This window comes from Cystoisospora suis (assembly GCF_002600585.1).
Source record: "Cystoisospora suis strain Wien I chromosome Unknown contig_4088, whole genome shotgun sequence".
Lineage (NCBI taxonomy): Eukaryota > Apicomplexa > Conoidasida > Eucoccidiorida > Sarcocystidae > Cystoisospora > Cystoisospora suis.
The window spans coordinates 1-17,889 of record NW_027156881.1 but is presented as its reverse complement, the minus strand read 5'-3'; the positions used below and the strand labels follow the sequence as shown (position 1 = coordinate 17,889).

At 54.8% G+C, this 17,889-nt stretch overlaps 2 protein-coding genes across 2 annotated transcripts; one reads left to right on the top strand and one right to left on the bottom strand.

The window, feature by feature from the left end:
* Positions 1–131: 131 nt before the first annotated feature.
* Positions 132–5,723, bottom strand: CSUI_007631 (ubiquitin thioesterase otubain-like family protein; the record flags this gene model as incomplete). Its single annotated transcript, XM_068067776.1, has 6 exons — positions 4,235–5,723; positions 3,269–3,787; positions 2,590–2,624; positions 1,874–1,982; positions 342–398; positions 132–139 (listed from the first exon to the last, which is right to left on the bottom strand). Coding segments are annotated over exons 2-6 (672 nt in total), but the record flags the coding sequence as incomplete, so codon positions are not given.
* Positions 5,724–5,913: 190 nt separating this feature from the next.
* On the top strand, positions 5,914–17,746 carry CSUI_007630 (copi associated protein). The gene is made up of 7 exons (XM_068067775.1): positions 5,914–6,142; positions 6,914–7,148; positions 7,826–8,078; positions 8,710–8,974; positions 9,187–13,049; positions 13,265–14,166; positions 14,894–17,746. Exons 1-5 carry the CDS (start codon positions 6,103–6,105, stop codon positions 9,204–9,206), a joined length of 813 nt encoding a protein of 270 aa, XP_067920246.1. The 5' UTR covers positions 5,914–6,102; the 3' UTR covers positions 9,207–13,049; positions 13,265–14,166; positions 14,894–17,746.
* The last annotated feature ends 143 nt before the right edge of the window (positions 17,747–17,889 follow it).

The window sequence follows — 17,889 nt, the reverse complement described above, 5'->3', positions numbered from 1 at the left end:
GTTCCGAGGAATCGTCGTGTTTCAGAAAGCCACGAAGCAAGCTGGCTGGGAAGATGGGTACTTCATCAGCCGGCACAACTGCCGCGACTGGGTGTAAGAAGGTATCGGGCTGCTCGGCGAACAAGCGTGTTTTAGTACGCTTCAAGACACACGTCGACACGCGCATCAGACACGACGCCTCCTCGAAATGTAGGCCCACCGGAACAACGATGTAAGAATGCCTGCATTCACCTGCGGTTCTCCGAGCACACAGCACCACGGTCACCGAGGTAGCCTCACTGAGACATATAAGACAAGACCTGACGTTACTCATGTAGACAAGTAAAAAATGTCATAATGACCCGGCCTGTAGATTAGGTGGACTTGGGGTGTGTCTGTCTCCGGACATACGTGCCGAACTGCAAAAACACGACCGCAGAAAATCGATTCACCTCATAAGCTTTGCAGCCACGGGTGAGAGATGGAGCCGAACCCGAAAGGCAGTACCCTGGTTCCTGAGCCTTAGTGGCTTTGAGTCCGTGAAAGCTCCACGTCCTGTCTCGGCTGGAAGAGTCCGACCACTTGCAGTGCAATAGGTGACGGAAATGAACAGGCACCTGCAACGCCTTGCGACCTTCTTACACACGGAAGACTTAGATTGACGCACGGCGTTCATGCGCCACACAGCTGCTGTATAGTTTGTCTGAGTCACATCCACGCGCCATCATTTCCTGAGAGACTATCCTGTGCTGCGCGGTCCGTTCACCGAGCAATATCCGAGTTGGAAGACTTGGTCTACACCGGACTGGGGTAACAATACATCGCTACGCGTAAGGGAACTTATCGCTCAGTTACCGTCCCGACTGGGCGCGCAAAAGGGCCGGCAAACGGTGACCGGGGGATGTGAACAGAAGATATGTAATACTATTAGAACACAACCTACAGAAGGAAGTACAAAACGGACGGCCCCCAGAAATCCTTACCTGGAACCTCTCCAGGGGACTGGTCAAAATACACAATCTCGACACAGACGCCAGTGATCGAGGTCAGAGCGTTGATCTGCAGTTGCTCAGCTTCCACCCACATCGGATCGACCTCGTGTGCGCAGTACTCCTCCACCGTGCCATATGCAGTCAAAAAAGGCAAGTATAGCTCACTGTTGAGCTTCATGTGTGCCGCTGCCAGGAGACTGGAGGAACAAAAAATAGAGAAAGCAAACACAGAAACGCCCACTAAAACTGTTTCATCGCCTTACCGGGAGAGTAGAACCAAGTAATCCCCTGTAAGCAGATTTTTGTTGTAATTACACACCACAGAGGGTGAAACCTCGATGACTGAACTGAGGACACGCGTCTCCCCCAGAGAGGGGACGGATTCAAGCTGGAACCTTACACAAAAATCGCAGCGCTCGAGGTGAATATGTTCTTGAGATCGGGCCCCCGAAGTGCTCGACGTGCTGTGGAACGTCATCCCCCGACTTAGGCACTTCGGCATGCCTGCAGTAAAGACTTAGCAGAAACGAGTTTTCTTCTTCGTACTGCAATGAAACCCATTCCCTCTGAACGGACTGTGTACGGCTTGGAAGCGAACGAGCAAAAAAATGCCGACTGAAATGTGGCGAAAATCGCACTCGTTCTTCGCACCGGGCAGAGGCAGCATTCCGGACCTTCACCCGGTCCATCTGCCGGTCAGCAACGAACCGTCTGCGTTGCTCCTCGGGGATTCTTGGAACTGGGGGGGGGGGGAACAAATTTGTCGGTCCCGCTGTAGGGACTTCGTCGCCGGAAACGGACTTCTCCTCAGACTTCTCTTGTTCTCTTCCGGACTAACAACGGCAGCCCGTTTATCCCACCTTTCGCTAACCATGCGTACGTGCACGCAGGCAGTGGCTTACCGGGCGAAGACTACGATGTAGTTGCTGCTGGAGGGGTCGTTGAAGATCTCGGCCACAGTCTCCTCGCTCGCCCCAGTTGCCTCTAACTTCTCCAGGTTATCGACCGTTTCTGCATCGTTTCACAGCAGAAGAGACAAACGATGCAAAAAGCAGGCATGAGAAGACACTGTCCCGGCCAGCAGAAAGTACATTGCTTGGCTGTCTTCCAAACAGGACCCCAGCTGTTATGGACACTTCCTTCGGCCAAACGACAGGACGAATGTCTACAACTATCCCAAATACATTATCAAATCCGTACACTCCGTCGCTGAAAGACAAACGCGGACCTCTGTCGCGTTCGTCGAGTTGGAGGCACCTTGGAAAGGTGGGAGCCGCCAAGCATGCCACCGAACACCTGAGACACGTCGTCTACCACTCAGCGGTCGGGAAAACCCTTGGTCTAAGAAGTCACACAGCTTCCAATCAACTTCCCTGCAAGCTGCCGTCTCGTCGCTGAGGAAACGGCCTTCCTGGTTCCTGCCACACTCATCAGGTCCTCATTACGCGGGGACTTGCCGCCTATTCTTCTCCAGAAGCTCTTCGAAAAGACACGTAGAAAGACACTTGTTTGACTGGAAGCTCGGCGGCAACCCCACACTCCATGGAAAAACCGTACGCGTCCTTGCTATTGTCGCCCGTGGTACTGCGACCGCTCCTAGGCAATTCTCGCAGCTCACCTTGTGCAAAATCTGAGCACGTTTCAGCTCCCCCACTGCAAACAGACACATCTCGAGTGAAAACATCAGGTCACTGCGAGAAGGCCTGGGAGAAGGTCTTTTGTGCTGCCTTCCAGGAGGCCAGTTCAGCGGAATCACCAGATCGCGTCACCACTACGAGGGTCCTAGTGCACTCATAGAAGATGGATACGAAACTGCACTGCTTCTCTCAGGATGTACAGGTACTGCCATTCGGGTGCAGCGGCCCTGGAAATCCGGTCGAACCGTTCCCGGGGCTCGCGTTGTCCGAAACACAGAGCCAAAAGGAGTCTGCAAAAATATCTCAAAATGACAACGTACAAAGAAAACATGTGCAGCCCCAGAAACTCTTGCCGGAGCGCGTCAAAGGTGCTGCTCTGCGTCTGTGTACGCCTTCAAAACTGCATGTTTTATGGCGGCTTCATATACAGCCCCTCCTCCTTGTGCGCTTCTACGCTGAGTGTACGCAAACGCATTTAGAGCACCGCTGCCTGGTGCACTTTTTCTGGCGAGCCTGGCCTGACAGCTTTCGCGGAGAAAGAAGAATCGACAGCGCAGCCTAACCCCTTCCGCCGACATTCTCCGCCACCGGTGAATCTCCGCTGAAAGAACTGTCAGTCAATCTCACTACCGCCTTCCTTCTCCACTTGGCCAGACTCACTTGACTTGTAGCACCTTCGGCAGCAAATCCTCCTTGATCTTTTTTATGAAGGCCCGAATCTCCTTACGGCGGCGTAGAATGGACAGAAAAAGCCCAAACATATAGCCTCTGTAGAAGCAGCACCCATCTTTCCTTACTCGACGCATGACCCACCGCGCACTGCCGTCCTTATCTTCTGCTTCTCCGTCTGGCAACCCTCGGTCGGAAGTACGTATCTTTTCCTGTTCCTTCATAAAGGTTCTCGCTTTTGCCCGGAGAGCCTCATTGCTCTCGAACTCCTGAACCAGACTCTCCAAAGTCTCAGCGGGCCCTACTAGTGGCTCAGCCTGTATTTGCTGTTTCCATTCCGGTACATCGCCATCACCGCCGCGACATTCACTGCCTGGACAGAGGCCTGGCCCTTCTGTAACCGGGTGGGTGTTGTGCGCTTCTGAGCCGCAGTCACCACGTGAAGTTACATCCATCCTGAACCAAAGCGGAGTGCCGGAGGCCCGTCCTCTGAGCCGCTTACAACAGAACCTGCGCGGGCGCGAAAGACGGAAAGCAAACCACACGGTGCAGAACCGTCAGGCTTTAGTCAAGTAGTGCCCATGAGCTGCAGACGCACCTGCACTATGCACGCATCAGAAGACCCCTGCATACACAGTATTGCACAGGTGGGAAAATCTTATCTACAGAGGGACTACAACGGCAGCCAGGGGACCCACCTCTGGAAGAGACGGACTGGATACTGCCGCGAAACAGCCGCTCTAACGCTAGCCAATGGAAGCATCTGCCGCCCTGGCCGGCTGTTGTCCCTTGACCCCCGCCCCAGACAGGTGGCATGTGAGAGACGACAGAGGGCCGCGAGGTGCTCGCATTACGGATAATACGGCAGACGGACATACGACTGTAAACAGGGCAAAAGAATATCGACCGAGCTCGGCACCCGGTTCGTGACACTCTTTAGCGTACCGAGATACTTACTCAAGAGAACTTAGCCGGTGGGCGTGCGGACAGATCCAAAAAAAGCAACGGTCGAGGCACGAAAGTAGTGTGCAGCATGCTCAACTAGGTGATTCGGTTCGTAGCATTCTCGGCGTGCTTCCCAGAGCGTGTGGAAGAACAGGCGCGCCGCTCAGACAGAAGAGGACTTTTGACGCCCGTGCAGGTAGACGATGGTACACCCTCGCCCACCCCCAGATTGCAGTTCGGAGAACTGACGACTAGAAGTTAGAGGAGTCGGTAGGGATTCGCCTGGCAACATGTACTGATTGAAAGCGCCGCAACCAGACCCTATTCAACTGACCGCGGCTCGGATCCGCTGTTGCCTTCCTTTATTTCACCTCCACTACAGGCAAGACTCCGCGGAAACATTACAGCTGGGCCAATAACTCCGTGAAAATGCCGGGCAAGATTCAGGTAGCCAAAGGTCGGAGTTCACAATGTCTTCAAGAACTGCTTCGATGCAAGTTGAAAGTTAGTCAGAGACAGCAAGTGACTGTCTCTTTCGTCGTGTGACACCCCAACACTTGGCAGGCACAGAAAACGAGACTAGAGCGCTGTGAACCATGTTTCTGAGAGAATCTTTACAGCCAACACCTTTTCGAAGCCAGGGTGGAGAGAAAAGTCTCGCCCCGAAGTACCAAGATTCTAATGAACATATTGACCGCTGCTGGGACAACAGCCGCAAAAAGAAAACTACTACTTTCGTGAGAAATCCTGAGTGTCTCCCCCCTTCAGGCGAAAAATTGCTCAGGGGTGCACGTGCAGCGCAGGCGGTACAGAAATGACAGATGGGAACACCGCTGAGGCTGAACGTTGCTTGGCTAGAGACAGAGTAACACCCCTGAATGCATTGGAGGTGTGAGCCAAAAATACTGTCACTCCTCAAACACACGTACGTTTCGTGGCGCCACTTCTTCCGCTGCATCTGCCGCTGCCGCGTAACCGACCAACATCCCGCTTCAGCTACCAGGAAAAGTGCCGGACCTGCGGACGGTGTCCCCCAGATGACTGGCGACCATCCAGTTCAATCGAAGTGGGCCTTCCACAAGCGCCGGAAATGGCTTGACAGTTGACCGCATTATCGGAGACTACCGCAGACATGCGCTGACATCAGTGACAGTGAAGCTTCCGGGGTGTAGTGTACGAAGTGCCACGGAAAGTACCTTCGCGTTATGCTCTCGAGGGAAAAAAGCTGGGGTTTCTAGGTTGCGGCTGCGTGACGATGGTCCTTGTCCCTACAGGGGTGTCAAGCGCCTGTACCGCCCCTGGCGCCTCGCTAAAATTGGAGGCGTACTTCTGCTGCTGTCGTTACTGTCTTAGTACAACACAGATTTTTGTGTTCCTCAGGGGGAGCCGAGAGCCTCTCCCTGACACGGAGGGGTCCGGTGATACACACGGCGGTTCGATTGTTCATGGTGGAATTTATAGTTTGTTCCGGCACGGTGACCTCTGTCTGCGGAGGTAGATTGTGCATTGACAGCAACTCCGATGCTCGCGACAGCCGCAGGGCTGGTCACACATCGCGGAAGACGCGCAAGGACACTAGTCGGGAGATCACGTCATCGTCACTTCCCCAGTGGCTGCCCGGGTACGCGACATGCGCCACGCGCTGTACACAGTTGCACGGGGCAGCTGCTGCTGCGTTGTTACGCAGAATAAGTTCAGATGCCCAACCCTGCTGTCTTCTCCGACTTCCCTGGGTTCCATCGGCCAGTGTTTGTGTGGCGCCCTTCTCCAGTGGTTCTTGCTTTTTTCTCTGCACGGTAGAAATCGTGTGTCATTTTTCGCTCGGAGCGCAACGACTGTGTTGCGCCGGCAGCACGCTGATTTCTTTTTGCACAGCCACGATGTATGCTGACGGCCCTGCCGGGGGACCTGCCGCCTCTGGTGAGAATAATACCTGCTTCCCTATGCTGTGGTGACCAGTGAATGATTGTTGCTCTGGGATCAGGAGTTATAAACACTTGCTCTGTCTGTGGGGAAATGAAGCGTCCCGTGCTTCGCGGACACAGGAAGTCTCGGCCAGCGCCTCGCTCCCAAGACGTGGAAGCCAGAGCTGTTCGCCGTTCACAATAGCACTGCGGGTTCACTTTTTTCCACTCATTCCTGATCTGTCTCCTATTGCCACACACCGAGCGATCACTTGCGTCGCAGCCCACCGTGGCTTGAGTACACCGGGCAAGACACAACCGGTTCCCGTGGTTGGTGGTGGCTGCAAGCCAGCAGTAGTTTGTCTTTTTGTGTCGACTCCGCCGTTTTACTTCCATCTATACTGTCTTGCCGTCGCTGACCCCCTTCCCGGTCCTTCTTCTCTTCTGGGTTGTATTAGCCGAGCGCTGCCTCCACCTCGATCGCTGCTGTTTCGGGCGTCTTCGCTGCTGCGTGGATACTCTCCAATTTACTTCAGTTCTCGAAAGAAACCCGTAGTCGCCGCACATATTTTGTCCAGGGTGGACCCCCTCTTGTGGCACACGAGCAAGGCGGACGCACGCTTCGCTATCTTGGCCCGCTAGCTCTCGAGAATTTCCCACGCGGAGCCGTTCGTTTGCCTCGCCGTCCAGTTTTCTCTCCACTGGTACTCGCAAAACTGCGGTTGTATCCGACGAGTCCTTTTCCATCCCCCAGAGCTCTTGTGTTGCATCTCCTTTATTCACGCAGACTCACTCATGGGCGTGTCGGGGTACCCGGCCATTCCGACTTCAGCGGCCCATATAGCGGAGCAGATGGAAAGCGGTGGGGCCAGAGTGGAGGAGACCCTCATTCGCCTCAACTGCAAGTATCAGACTCTTTTCTTTTGCTCCGGCATGGCTGCTGTCTGCGCCGGGGCAATAGGAGGATTGACATCGCTCCTCACGCTCCAGATCGCGTGTCTTGTCAACTCGGCTTTCTTGGTGTAGGTCCGCTCCTGATTCGGGTGTTCCGCTCATGCGATGATCCATCCACCTTAGCTCAGTTGTGTGTTACGACCGCATCGCGTTACTCCCATAGTACTTGGCCGAAAAGATACTAGGCGATTATCTGTGGGTTTGCTGCCGGAAAGTTAAGACTCCATCATCTGGCGTCTCGTACGTAATAAGTGGCTGGACAGCTCACGATGTAGGCAAGTAGTTCGTTGTCCTCCCGCGCCCCAAGGTCCGGTGTCCACGCCTGGACGGATACTAGGCTAGAAGCTACCGCTTCCAGCTGTCTACCTCTGGCTTCGCCAAGGAAGTCACAGCGTGTGAGCTGAGGTTCTCGGTTTCCTCACTTCCACACAACTGTGCTAAGAGCGTACCTAGTTCCGTCGGGAACCGCTGCTATATAGGGGTCTGTTCGAGCTTCCACGAACTGAAATAAGCTTCTCGGACGTCGGCATTTTCTCAGATGTGCAGGTTCTGAAGCGTAGCTCGCCGTTTCTCGGTGTGACTAGCTTTCCTCAGCAATCTTGTTATCGCCCTGAGTGATCTTGTCAGTGATCTGTGAGATTCTCTAGGAACAGCAGGGTCTTGCTGTCAAAAGCTTTAGCGCTGAATGCCCGACCCTTCCGTCGGATGGGAATTTTCGTGGTTATTTGTTCCGTGTGGTGTGCAGTGTCTTTGGTTTTCTGATGATGCTTCTGGATGTCCCCGGAGCGCCTCGGTGGGCAGGACGTTACCGGGCAATGATTAGAAAGTATTTTCGGTTCTTGACTAGGCTGACCGGAAAGTCCCTCTGGTTACTCTTTTTGGGAAGCATGACATCCGTCACCCTATGGCCGTCGCACCGCGGATCTCATGCTCTTCTCTTCGTCACCATCTGTCTTAGCTTTTTTATTTCCTCAGTCGCCATTGTCGGCCTGCTTATCGTAAGTGAGAGAGGATACTCGGCAACCGACCTTTTCTTTACACTGTACTCCCGTGTCTCGGCATGCTGCCTGCGCCAGATACAAGCACTGATATTCCATGTGCTCTCGCTATTCTCCACGAGGAAAGTCAGTCTAGAGCCTTTACTGTCATGAGAAACATCGAGTCCTCAGCAGGTGGCACGGTACCTTGGTTCTTCTGTGGCTTCGTAGTTATCCGTGCAGGCTCGTCCATGAGGCAAGACGTCTTCCGTGTTCGGTGCGTAGTCTTACCTAGCAAAAATACCCTCGTGATAGCTGGCTCCCAACTATGAGATTTCTTTTTTCTTCTGAACAGGTGCAGCAGTAGTTCCGAGTGTCTGCGCTGAGGAAGATCTTTTCGGGAAACGCTGGAGGACTGTACAGAACTTTGTCGAGTCGTGATTCACACTCGGTTGTGCGGTCTTTCTTTACCTTCCTCGGCGGGCAAGATCCTGAGAGCGCAGGCAGCCGTCTATTTACTCGTCTCTACTGGGGCGAACCCTGGTAGAATATGCGCTTCTGAGGCGTGAAATGAGGCTGACGTTATGAATGCATGTCGGTCTGGACGACTGGCGGACTTTGGTTTTCATGTGTATGCTTTTTTGTTCCCTAGGCTATTCGGAAGTCGCTGCGGCTTGAGAAGGTCCGGAAGGCCGTCTTGATCAGTTGCAAGGGGGCTTATATTGATGTGTATAGGAAGTACGCCATGACCGATCCACAGCATGGCATGCAATTCGAGGAGTTTAACAGACTCTGCGCCGACGTTACAGGGGGACGGCTCCAATTCGACATCACCGACTTAGGCATCATCTACAACTCTCTGGATGATCACCAGAAGTCTGCAATCAATGAGCGAGAATTCTCTGAATGGATGACAGGTACGTTGACAGGTTTCCTATCCACCCTCGTGGTTCACTTTCAGTAGCTCCTCATCAAGATCTTCAGTGCTGGTGCCTCACATGTTTTTTTGTGCTAGAGTTCCCAGGGCTCACAATGCTTCTTTGGAGTATGCAGCAGGAGTTCTGCGCCGTTCTGGGGGATTTTCCCTCCACCTAGACCCTCACTCTTGTCACTGTCCTCCCTTGCACAGGCTCTATGACGTACGTCTGAAATGACCTGCGGCCTCATTCACTGTTGATCATCCGGGCTGTCGAGGAAAGTGCTCTGGTGCAGAATTAAGGACGCTGGAGTAATGGTATGGACTTTACAGGGAGGTAGGGCGTGTGTAAGGATATTGGGGTGGGTGTGTTCACGCTATACCGGGCGATGCTGGTACGAAGACGTAGGCATTGGGTCCGCCGGATGTTGAGACCAGGGGGCAGGCCAGGGGGTCCGTCACGCTGTTTGTTCGAATTAGTTTTGGTAGTGAAGTCCACGCTCGAAATGTACGCGAGCCCCCCGCATGCCGAGCCGTGGGTGTTGAACGCCCTAACCATGCAGCCATATCGTCGTAGACGCTACACGTAATGACATCTGCAAGTAGCGCACATCTCAACAAGATCAAAGATACTCCAGAGTACCAGATGGGCCTGGCAAAGGTCTAGCCGGGTAGGGGCGACACAACGGAAACGAGCCCACTGTCCCTCAATAAGCTTTCCGCGACAGTCCCTGTCTTCGTAATTGGGGAGTGCACCCCCCAACGGGCAAGCGCAAACTGAGCGGGGCCTCACTAGCCTGTCGCGCTGATCTGCAGCGAGACTTGACGGGGGGTGCGCTTTTCGTGTCTAGCCCTGTCTGGACTCGGCTAGCGACAAATCGTTCCTGTGATACCCTTCGTACGGCGGGTCTGGGCGGCCCGCTCTCCGTACGTTCTCGGAGTGGCAGCGGACGAGAGGTCGTGCCTTCCCGCCGTCATCGAAGTACGGCGCCCGCGGAGGAGGGAGGACGGCCAACGCAAATGCGGTGTTCTCCCTCAAGGCTGCATGGCCAGAGGGGAAGGGAGGGGTGGTGCGCGGTTGCCCAGGAGTGAGTTGACGTCATCTCGTGACAGTCCGATACTGAGCTTAATCTGGGTTGGTCATGCTGTTATTGTATTCGGTTCGCTTTTCGGTTGGCGGTGCAAGTTTCTGGATTTTTGGTTCGGAGAGTTTACTCGGAGGGCTGTTTTCCAGGCATACGAGAATGCCAGTGTATCATGATTTCGTGGTCGGTTCGCATCCCATGTCTAGAAATGAAAGCATCGATTGAGCGCCTCCGCTGAAGATCACTCCGTGTTTTATTCTTTCTTTTCTTAGTGTTCAAAAACAAGTCCCTCGTTGACAAACGCTGCAGCGGACGTGCACTTCGCAGAGAAGTGGAGTGTACCGAGGGGACTGGTAGTGCTTTCATGCGAGAAGCGTGCTGCCGTCCACATTTCTGAAGCACGTCTGGGGAGGGAGAACCTCAGGTAGAGGGGCCCTGTTCCCTTGTCTGCGGTAATCAACGTTTTGCTTGAAAGCACTACTCTTCGCAGTCGGCGACCTTGAGCTCGCTAGTAGTAATGTTTCTCAATTGAGCTTCCTCGCGTGCCGATTCTGTTGGCTGCGCGAGCACCAGTTCCGGCGTGGATGTTCCGTTGAGATCGGTTTGAAAAAAGAAAGGCGCTCTAAATACTGCGGCACAGCCGTCTTTCGCGCTATTCCTCCATCCTACGTGCGTACCACACTCGAATAAGCTGTGTAGGACTGGCCCTTCTTGAGCAGACCACTTACACACTAGCTCGGCGTGGGACCTCCGGGCCTATGAACGTGTCCCTCAAAGGGCTTTTGCCGGAGCCGAAAGCTAGGTGGACTGGCTCTCACTGGGACCTCAGAATCTCGTCTTCATCGAAGACAGGGGTGGGCTCCGGATCTGGATAAAAAACAACGCGACTGATCCGGATTGCACACCGCGCGGTTGTCGTCCTTGGTACAGAGATGGAAACGTCTGCAGGGAGACGGTGTCATCCAGGGGCCCCCTTGTCATGCATCGCTGCAAATGTCTGGGGGCTGGCTCTCCTTTTGGTCCGAAAAACTGTAGTTGCTTTGTACCGAGAAAACAAAGGGGCGGGACTACGTTTCAATGAAGCGGGAAAATTGAAAAGGCAATGGAGCACGTTCAGGCTGTCTTCCGTCGCCCGCAGTTTCGCTCTGTGCGTGCTCTATCATCGCATGCCACACGCCGTCGACATCGGTCCCCATTCCCTCTGGCAGCAAACCAAGTGCAGTCGCAGCGAGTTCCAAATGACCTCAGACCCTTCTCTGTTGTGTAAGACCCTCAAGAATCGATGTCGCTTTCTGCAGTCGCCGTTCAGGACAAAGCCGACAAAGAGCAGCAACTGTATGCCGTTACTTTGCAGCTAGCATCTCGCTCCACTCCTGTTCGATGCGCGGGCCTTCACCTTTCTCCCTTGCCGGAGTAGCGGGTCGCCGGACATCTGATTCCGTGCTTCTGCGTTTGTTAAAAAGAACCACGTGGTTGCCAAAACTTACTTTTGCTGGCTCGGGTCCGCGCGTATGTGGGTTCCGCCACTTTGTGTTTTTGCTAGCCAGTGCTCGCGTGACGCACTGTCGGGTCACCGGGCAATAGTAGTGGTGCCCTTTCGGCAGAGAAACTCCGGCTAGAACTTTAAAGATGCTGTGCCCCGCGGACTTTTTCACCAGCGCCAGCGGAGGCAGTGACTGCTATACGTGTCGCCTGTTGTCCCCTGAGCATCTAGAAGTGGGTTTACCGGAGGCCTCCAGCTCAACATCGAATGGTTGCCATCGACGAGGGCCCTTGCACCGCAAAAGCGGCCGCTGCAGGCACAAAATCCGCAACTGTCCCGTGAATTGTTCTTCGCAAATTCTGGAGAGAGGCCATGGGCTTGGTTTCTCTTACTCCGAACGTGTGAGGACTCCACTTCCCGACATGTCCGCATACGCAGCCGCATACGGCCGCCCGACTGATAAGGCTCCGGCGATGCGTCCTTTCTTGTGAAGCAGTGCTGAAACGGCGTGTCTAGCGTCAGCCACTACCAGGGCTTCAGCGGCAGACACGTGACACAAAGAACAGCAGGGCGGGATGGAGGCCTGGGAGGTGGGTTCATGGCGTATGGGAAGGCTGGGGACCGTGGGCAGCCCCGGAACTGTCACCGTCTCTACAGCGGCACTAGAAGATTCTCCTCTCTGCTTCTCGGTGAGGCTCCGAATGGCGACTGATCTTCGGGCTGAGACGCCGCCAGAGAAGTGCACTGATGCAGAGGGGCAACAGGGCCACGTCTACCTCAACACAGCGCTATGCTGTCCGGCCACCCTGACTGGGCCTGCGAGGCCAACCTCCACCTTAACTCGGAGCAGCCGGCGCACTTCCCTCGTCAGTGCGTTACATTGTTGCTCTCAGTCTTGTAGAAACCAGTTCAGTGTTCCAAAGAAAGTACACTCGTCCCGACCTCCAGAGTTGTGCAGTCGCCATCAAGATGGATGTAGGACAGTGAGGAAAGCCTCCGACGACGGTCTGGGCGGGTGTCCGTCGAAACACGGGCCCATTTCGTTTGCAAAGGAGGACAGCTTGGGACTAAGCCCGACAGAGTCGGATTCGCTTCCACGGTGCAACGCAGCGACACTTCCTGAACCAGGTAGCGGACAGCGAGTTCACCAGTGCATGGGAAAAAGGAGCTCCTCATACGGCGGCGTAAAGTGGACGAACGTCTGCAACGGAGCGCACGAGAGAGAACTCGAGAAGGTTCTCGAATCGGAGTTGCGTTGCCATGAGGTGTCCGTGCAGCGCGCCTGGCAGCTTTGTCGATCCCCGCAAACTCCAGTCACCCCGGCTCAATCAGGAAAAAGGGACAACGCGGGGACGGTGGCGAGCAGCTGTTGGCTCGGTTGGAGGAGGGCATCTCAGAGTCCCAACTTCATGAGAGCCTACTCGGGCTTCTCGAAAATGTCAGAGAAGAGACCTCTGAGGACGATGTTTTCGAGACGGTCGTCGTGAAGCGTGGCAACTCTTGGCCGTGTAGGTCTGTAGGCAGGAAGGCGGGACTCCGGGTTACTGCCCTTGCGTCGACGTGCTTTGTAGGTGAAAGTAGTAGGGAAAGGCTGTTTGGGAATCGCATACGGTAGGTTTTGGATGGGTGTCGGCTGTCGTGGAGCAGGCATGCTATTCTCTGTTGGTATAAGTAGGAAGACGGCGTCCCTTGTGCCTCTGTCCTTCCCCTGCCTTCTTTACAGACTTCTGGGTGCGACGGCTTCTTCTTTTAGAGAGACGGTCTCTTCTGTATTTTTCCCTCCCTATTTCGGCGGGTGCATCTCCCCGAGGACTTCTGCCTCTGCTTGGGCACACTCAAATTCTGGCACCGGTGGGTAGGGTGGCGTTATATNNTTAGGGTTTAGGGTTTAGGGTGGCGTTATATAACCGATCAGGTTCATTCCTGCTAGCTGTTTTCAACGGGATTCCAGCTTTGTCGACTTCTCACTATCTGCACCAGGTGCCATCCCCTTCTGGAGCACATTATTCACGGCTCTGGCGTCATTCTTCTCCTTCGGTTCAAGCTCCGCAGCGGGTGCGTCCGATTCCTCTCTTCCGGCTTTTTCGAAGCGGAGAAGTGACTGTAGACAGTTCGCTTCATCAAAAAGGCACGCTCGATCCTGTAGTTCCCGGGTTCCTATGTCTTCTGGAGTGCGTCCACCCCTCCTTTCGGCTGTACTCTCTCCGTCCTCTACGGCTCCAAGAGGTGCAGTGCCAGCACATAGTAAGGGTCCACGGCTGTGCACCCGCGGTCATATAACTCGTCCGAGAGACGACGACGGTCCTTTCTGTTCTTCCTCGCGAGCACGGTCTCGGGTCTCAGCTGGAGTTCTGCCTCCGCCGCTGTTGGTCTGCTCTCCAAGTTCATTCGCGGCGGCCTTTGACGCAGCGCCAAAGCCTAAGTTTCTGTCCGAGTTCCTCAGTGCTCGGCAGTATGTCCGGTGCTGCCGATCATTGGCACGTGCTATTCTCAGAGTCCGGCACGAAGCGACAGAAAGGCAGCTTCGCCACGGTGCCGGTTTCAATGAAGGGGGGACGCGTTCGAAGGAACCGAGCACACAGAAGCAGCACGGTCAGAGTAAATGTACTAGGCAACAGGGGAAAGGTGAGCTTGCCGGCAGAAACGGGAATATCCCGGGTGCGATGTGTTTCTGTCTCCGGAGTGGATGTCGAGATGGACTCCGGGGAAGCTTCGGACCCCATTGTACCGTAGACGCGTGCTACTCGACATCGTCCGTACCTGGTTCAGATGCGGTTGCAAGCGATTGTAGTTTTCCTGTTGGTTACTCTAGAAATCATCGGAGTTCGTTATGGCATCCGGGACGCACTGAATATATTCCTGTCGAACAGCCGGGAACTCAGACTTCGAGCTGTGTCTGGAGTTGACACTTGTTCCTGCTCTTCCACTGGGGAGTATGAGTGATTTCCTGGTTGGTCCTTTCAGCAGCCTGTGGGTTGACATCCAGCTGAGACGGATCACTCTTCAAATCGCATGATTCGTCGGTTAGGGGGACCCTTGTCGCGATGGTTTCTGCAGACACAAGCATGTGCAGGGACGCACTCCCCACGCGTCCTGCCGTGTTGAGCGCGTGTGTCAGCGGGTCAACACAAACGTGCAGATGGCATGAGCCCATCTGGTTCACTTTCAGATGATCTGCTTTTAGTGGCGCGGATGATGGCGAGTAGGCAGTATGCGCGCTGCTGCGACCGCTCCTGCCCCATCCGCTAGCCGTAGGCTGTTCACGAGGGTGCAGCGCGCTGCTTCATTGTTTCGTACTCCGAAGGAAAAAACCCGTCTTTGACGACGGTCGCGTCACATGGGTTGCCTTCAGGTATGGCGGCGTCCTCCCCGGCTGCACTTTCGGCGTGCTAAGCAGGAGCACGGCAGAGGCAACTTGCGTCCTGCACTGCGAGAAATTGGTCGTTTTCTGCGGTCCCTGTGGGATCTGCGTCTTTTCTGACAGAAGCTGTGGCTTCTCTGGATCTCTCCACTGCATCGAATACTGTGTCAGCAGGCAAAGGTCCTACTCCTCAGTCTCTGGAAAGCTTCATGGAAGCTCTGGTTTTCACTAGAAACCACTGCTTACACTGCTTCAATAGATTGTCGGCCGCCCGAGAAGCCCAGGAAGCCTTCGGGAAGCGACAAGTGACGCCGGAGTCTCCGGGAGAGGCAGTAAGCCTGTACCGTGATTTTATCGACGCCCTCACGAACGTCATCATTTGTTTGCGTCTGCATCAAGGTAAGCTGGAACAGGGGGATCGCGTTGAAGGAGAAACTAAAGTGCCCGAAGTAAAGAAAAACTGGAGAGGAGAGCCGGTCACGCCGCCATCAGTCAGGCTTGTTTGCAGGGATGATGGTACAGCAAAGGATTGTACTTGGACAGACAGGGAAAAATACCGGTCCCTCCAGCATTCGAATTATACAGTTGCGACACCGCCGTGCGCACAAGAACTGCATGACAGAGCGACCGTACTGGAGGAAGACGCACCACGGCACCGAAGAACCGGAGGGGAACTCATACGGTGCGGGTTCGATCAGAGACGGCAGGAGGGAGCAGGAGAGGAAGCTACGGCAAGTTTGACGACCTCAGCTTTTCAACGAGCCTTGCTCAAACTCCTGTTGCTGCTGCGCTGCTCTGAGAGTCTCGCCTGTCAGCAGGGTGAGGCAGACCTACAGCTGTGCCCTAGTGCACAGCACGTCGGACAAACAAAACTACCTCAGCTGCGGAGAGAAGTACGCACAGGGTCACAGCACTTTACCCGACAGCGGGGGAGTGTCAGCCGGACGTGCGGAGAAAAGCGCTCGAGCTCTTCCGTAGTCCGGTTTCTCCTTGGTTCGACACTGCTGTTGCGGGGCTGCGGCATGCTCCAGGAACACACCCCAGTGAAGTCTCAGCCGTTCACGGACACCTCGGAAGACGTGACGAGCAGCTTCGACAGGATCTTCTAGTGGCCTCACGGCCCAGTCACCGGAGATTCGCACAGCGGGACGCAGAGCAGAACAGAGGGGGCTCCCTTTACCGTTACTGAGGCAAAAGGATTTGTTGCTGCTGCAACAGCAGGAGCAACTGGAACGCCTCCACTCGGTTGTCCAGTTTCTTCTGAGGCAGCAGGAAGTGCAGGTAGTCGAAGGCCGACAAATGGATGCAGCTGCGTTGCAGGAACAGTGGGAGGAAGAGCAGCGACGTTGGGAGTCGGAGAGGCGTGCCCGTGCGTTGTTCATTGGCAGTTGGTCGTTGTGTCCGTTCGTGGAGCCATCTTCGGACAGAGCAGCGGTAGTTACAGGTGAAGGCGAAAGGGGAAAAAGGTGGGATGCTGACATGCCTGGCAAATGAGGGATCAACGGACAAGCATCACGGATGGAGGGCGAGAACAGGGCTGCTCCGGACATTCGGAGCCCGTCGCCCCAGCTCCGGCTAACTTTTCTAGGCGGAAAGGAAAAACTCGCAGTAGGAGAGGGCAGACAGGATTCCAAGGATTTAGTTTCTGCTGCAGTAATTGAGGGGATGGGAGTTTACTCGCTGAACTCTGAGGGTGCCCCTTCACAAGAAGGCTGGTCTGGCGCAGAGGGCACTTCCGCTAGACGGCCCGGGGGCGCAAGTGAGAGCAGTTTCACGCACGCGATTTTTTTTTTGCATAGCAACACCTCGGGTGATTTCTCGGAGCCCATCGTCTAGCCGCACGCGTGTGACAGATGAGGCGAAAGACGCTGAAGTGGCACGCGGTTATTCAGAGAGACTTGAGTGAAGGACATACGTTTGAAAGAGGAGTGATGAGACGGTTGCAACGATCCTGATTCCCAGTAGGATCAGGAGAAATGCGGAAAGATGGTGAGCAAAGTACAAGTGCGGTATGACAAAAAGCTGTGTCTTCGTGCGGGAATAGGTACAAGCGTGAGAGAGTGGACGGTGTCGCGGCGGGAGAAGTCGATACAACTGGAAGCTCAAACCACGGGGGACAGTGTGAGAAAAGGAACTGGAGCTCCCATGTAGGCTGAAGATTCAGGAGAATCAAAACCAGCGACTGGAGCGTCAGGTGGGGGTTCGCGCGCTTCTTCCATAGTGACGGACGTTCACTTTCGGGGTCGACGGAGGTGTCTACAATCACCTCTTCTGAGGCTTCGTGGAGGCCCGAGAAACGAACGCTTCGCCGGGGACGACACGTGCACGGGAGAAGGCACAGAAAAGCGCGACGCAGGAGGCGGAGGGTCTGGGGAGCCACGGTAACAGAATGAAAACTGCGGCCATTTGTGCCGGCGGTCATTAGCCCGCTGCACGTTTGTACGGGTTTAAGGTTTCTCTCTGTCCCCGGGGAATTCATCCTGCAATGCCCTGTTTGTCACAGTATCGGGATATGCTTTCAAGGAGCCCAAGAGAGGTTGAACGCTCGTGTCTGCAGGGCTTCCCGGTCGTGTCGGCATGATTGAGCAGGGCATTCCCTGGGTTTCAAGCAGTTGCTGACTCACGAAAACGTGCTACTGTTTTGTTTTGTCTCGTTTCTGCGTCCGGCAAGTGCGAGTGCGGGCCTTCCCGATGCGTCTTGGGGAGCTTCTACATGTCGCATCCGTGTGTGGCCCGGCCTACGTGAAGCCAAGTGTCGTTTTTCTTTTTTCATGTACTTCTCAATAGGTAATAGTTCTTCAAAGCATTGTTGACATCAGCCGCTATTCTCGCCACAGAAGTCTCTTGTCTCTTAAGCACAAAGGCGGTAAGGACCTTCAAAGGTAGACCCGTCGTCAAACGTGGCGTTTTGTCCAGCATGCGCATCCGCATTGCTCCACTCCAGACCTGCAGGGTGATCGAGCAAACTGATATGCCCGCCAAAGCCT

What these genes read in the sequence shown, in the direction of transcription:
- CSUI_007630 (XM_068067775.1), top strand. Translation starts at nt 6,103, where the DNA reads ATGTATGCTGACGGCCCTGCCGGGGGACCTGCCGCCTCTG. An exon ending in CGGGGGACCTGCCGCCTCTG is followed by an intron (nt 6,143 to 6,913) that starts GTGAGAATAATA and finishes TTATTCACGCAG; the next exon opens with ACTCACTCATGGGCGTGTCG. An exon ending in CCATTGTCGGCCTGCTTATC is followed by an intron (nt 8,079 to 8,709) that starts GTAAGTGAGAGA and finishes TTTGTTCCCTAG; the next exon opens with GCTATTCGGAAGTCGCTGCG.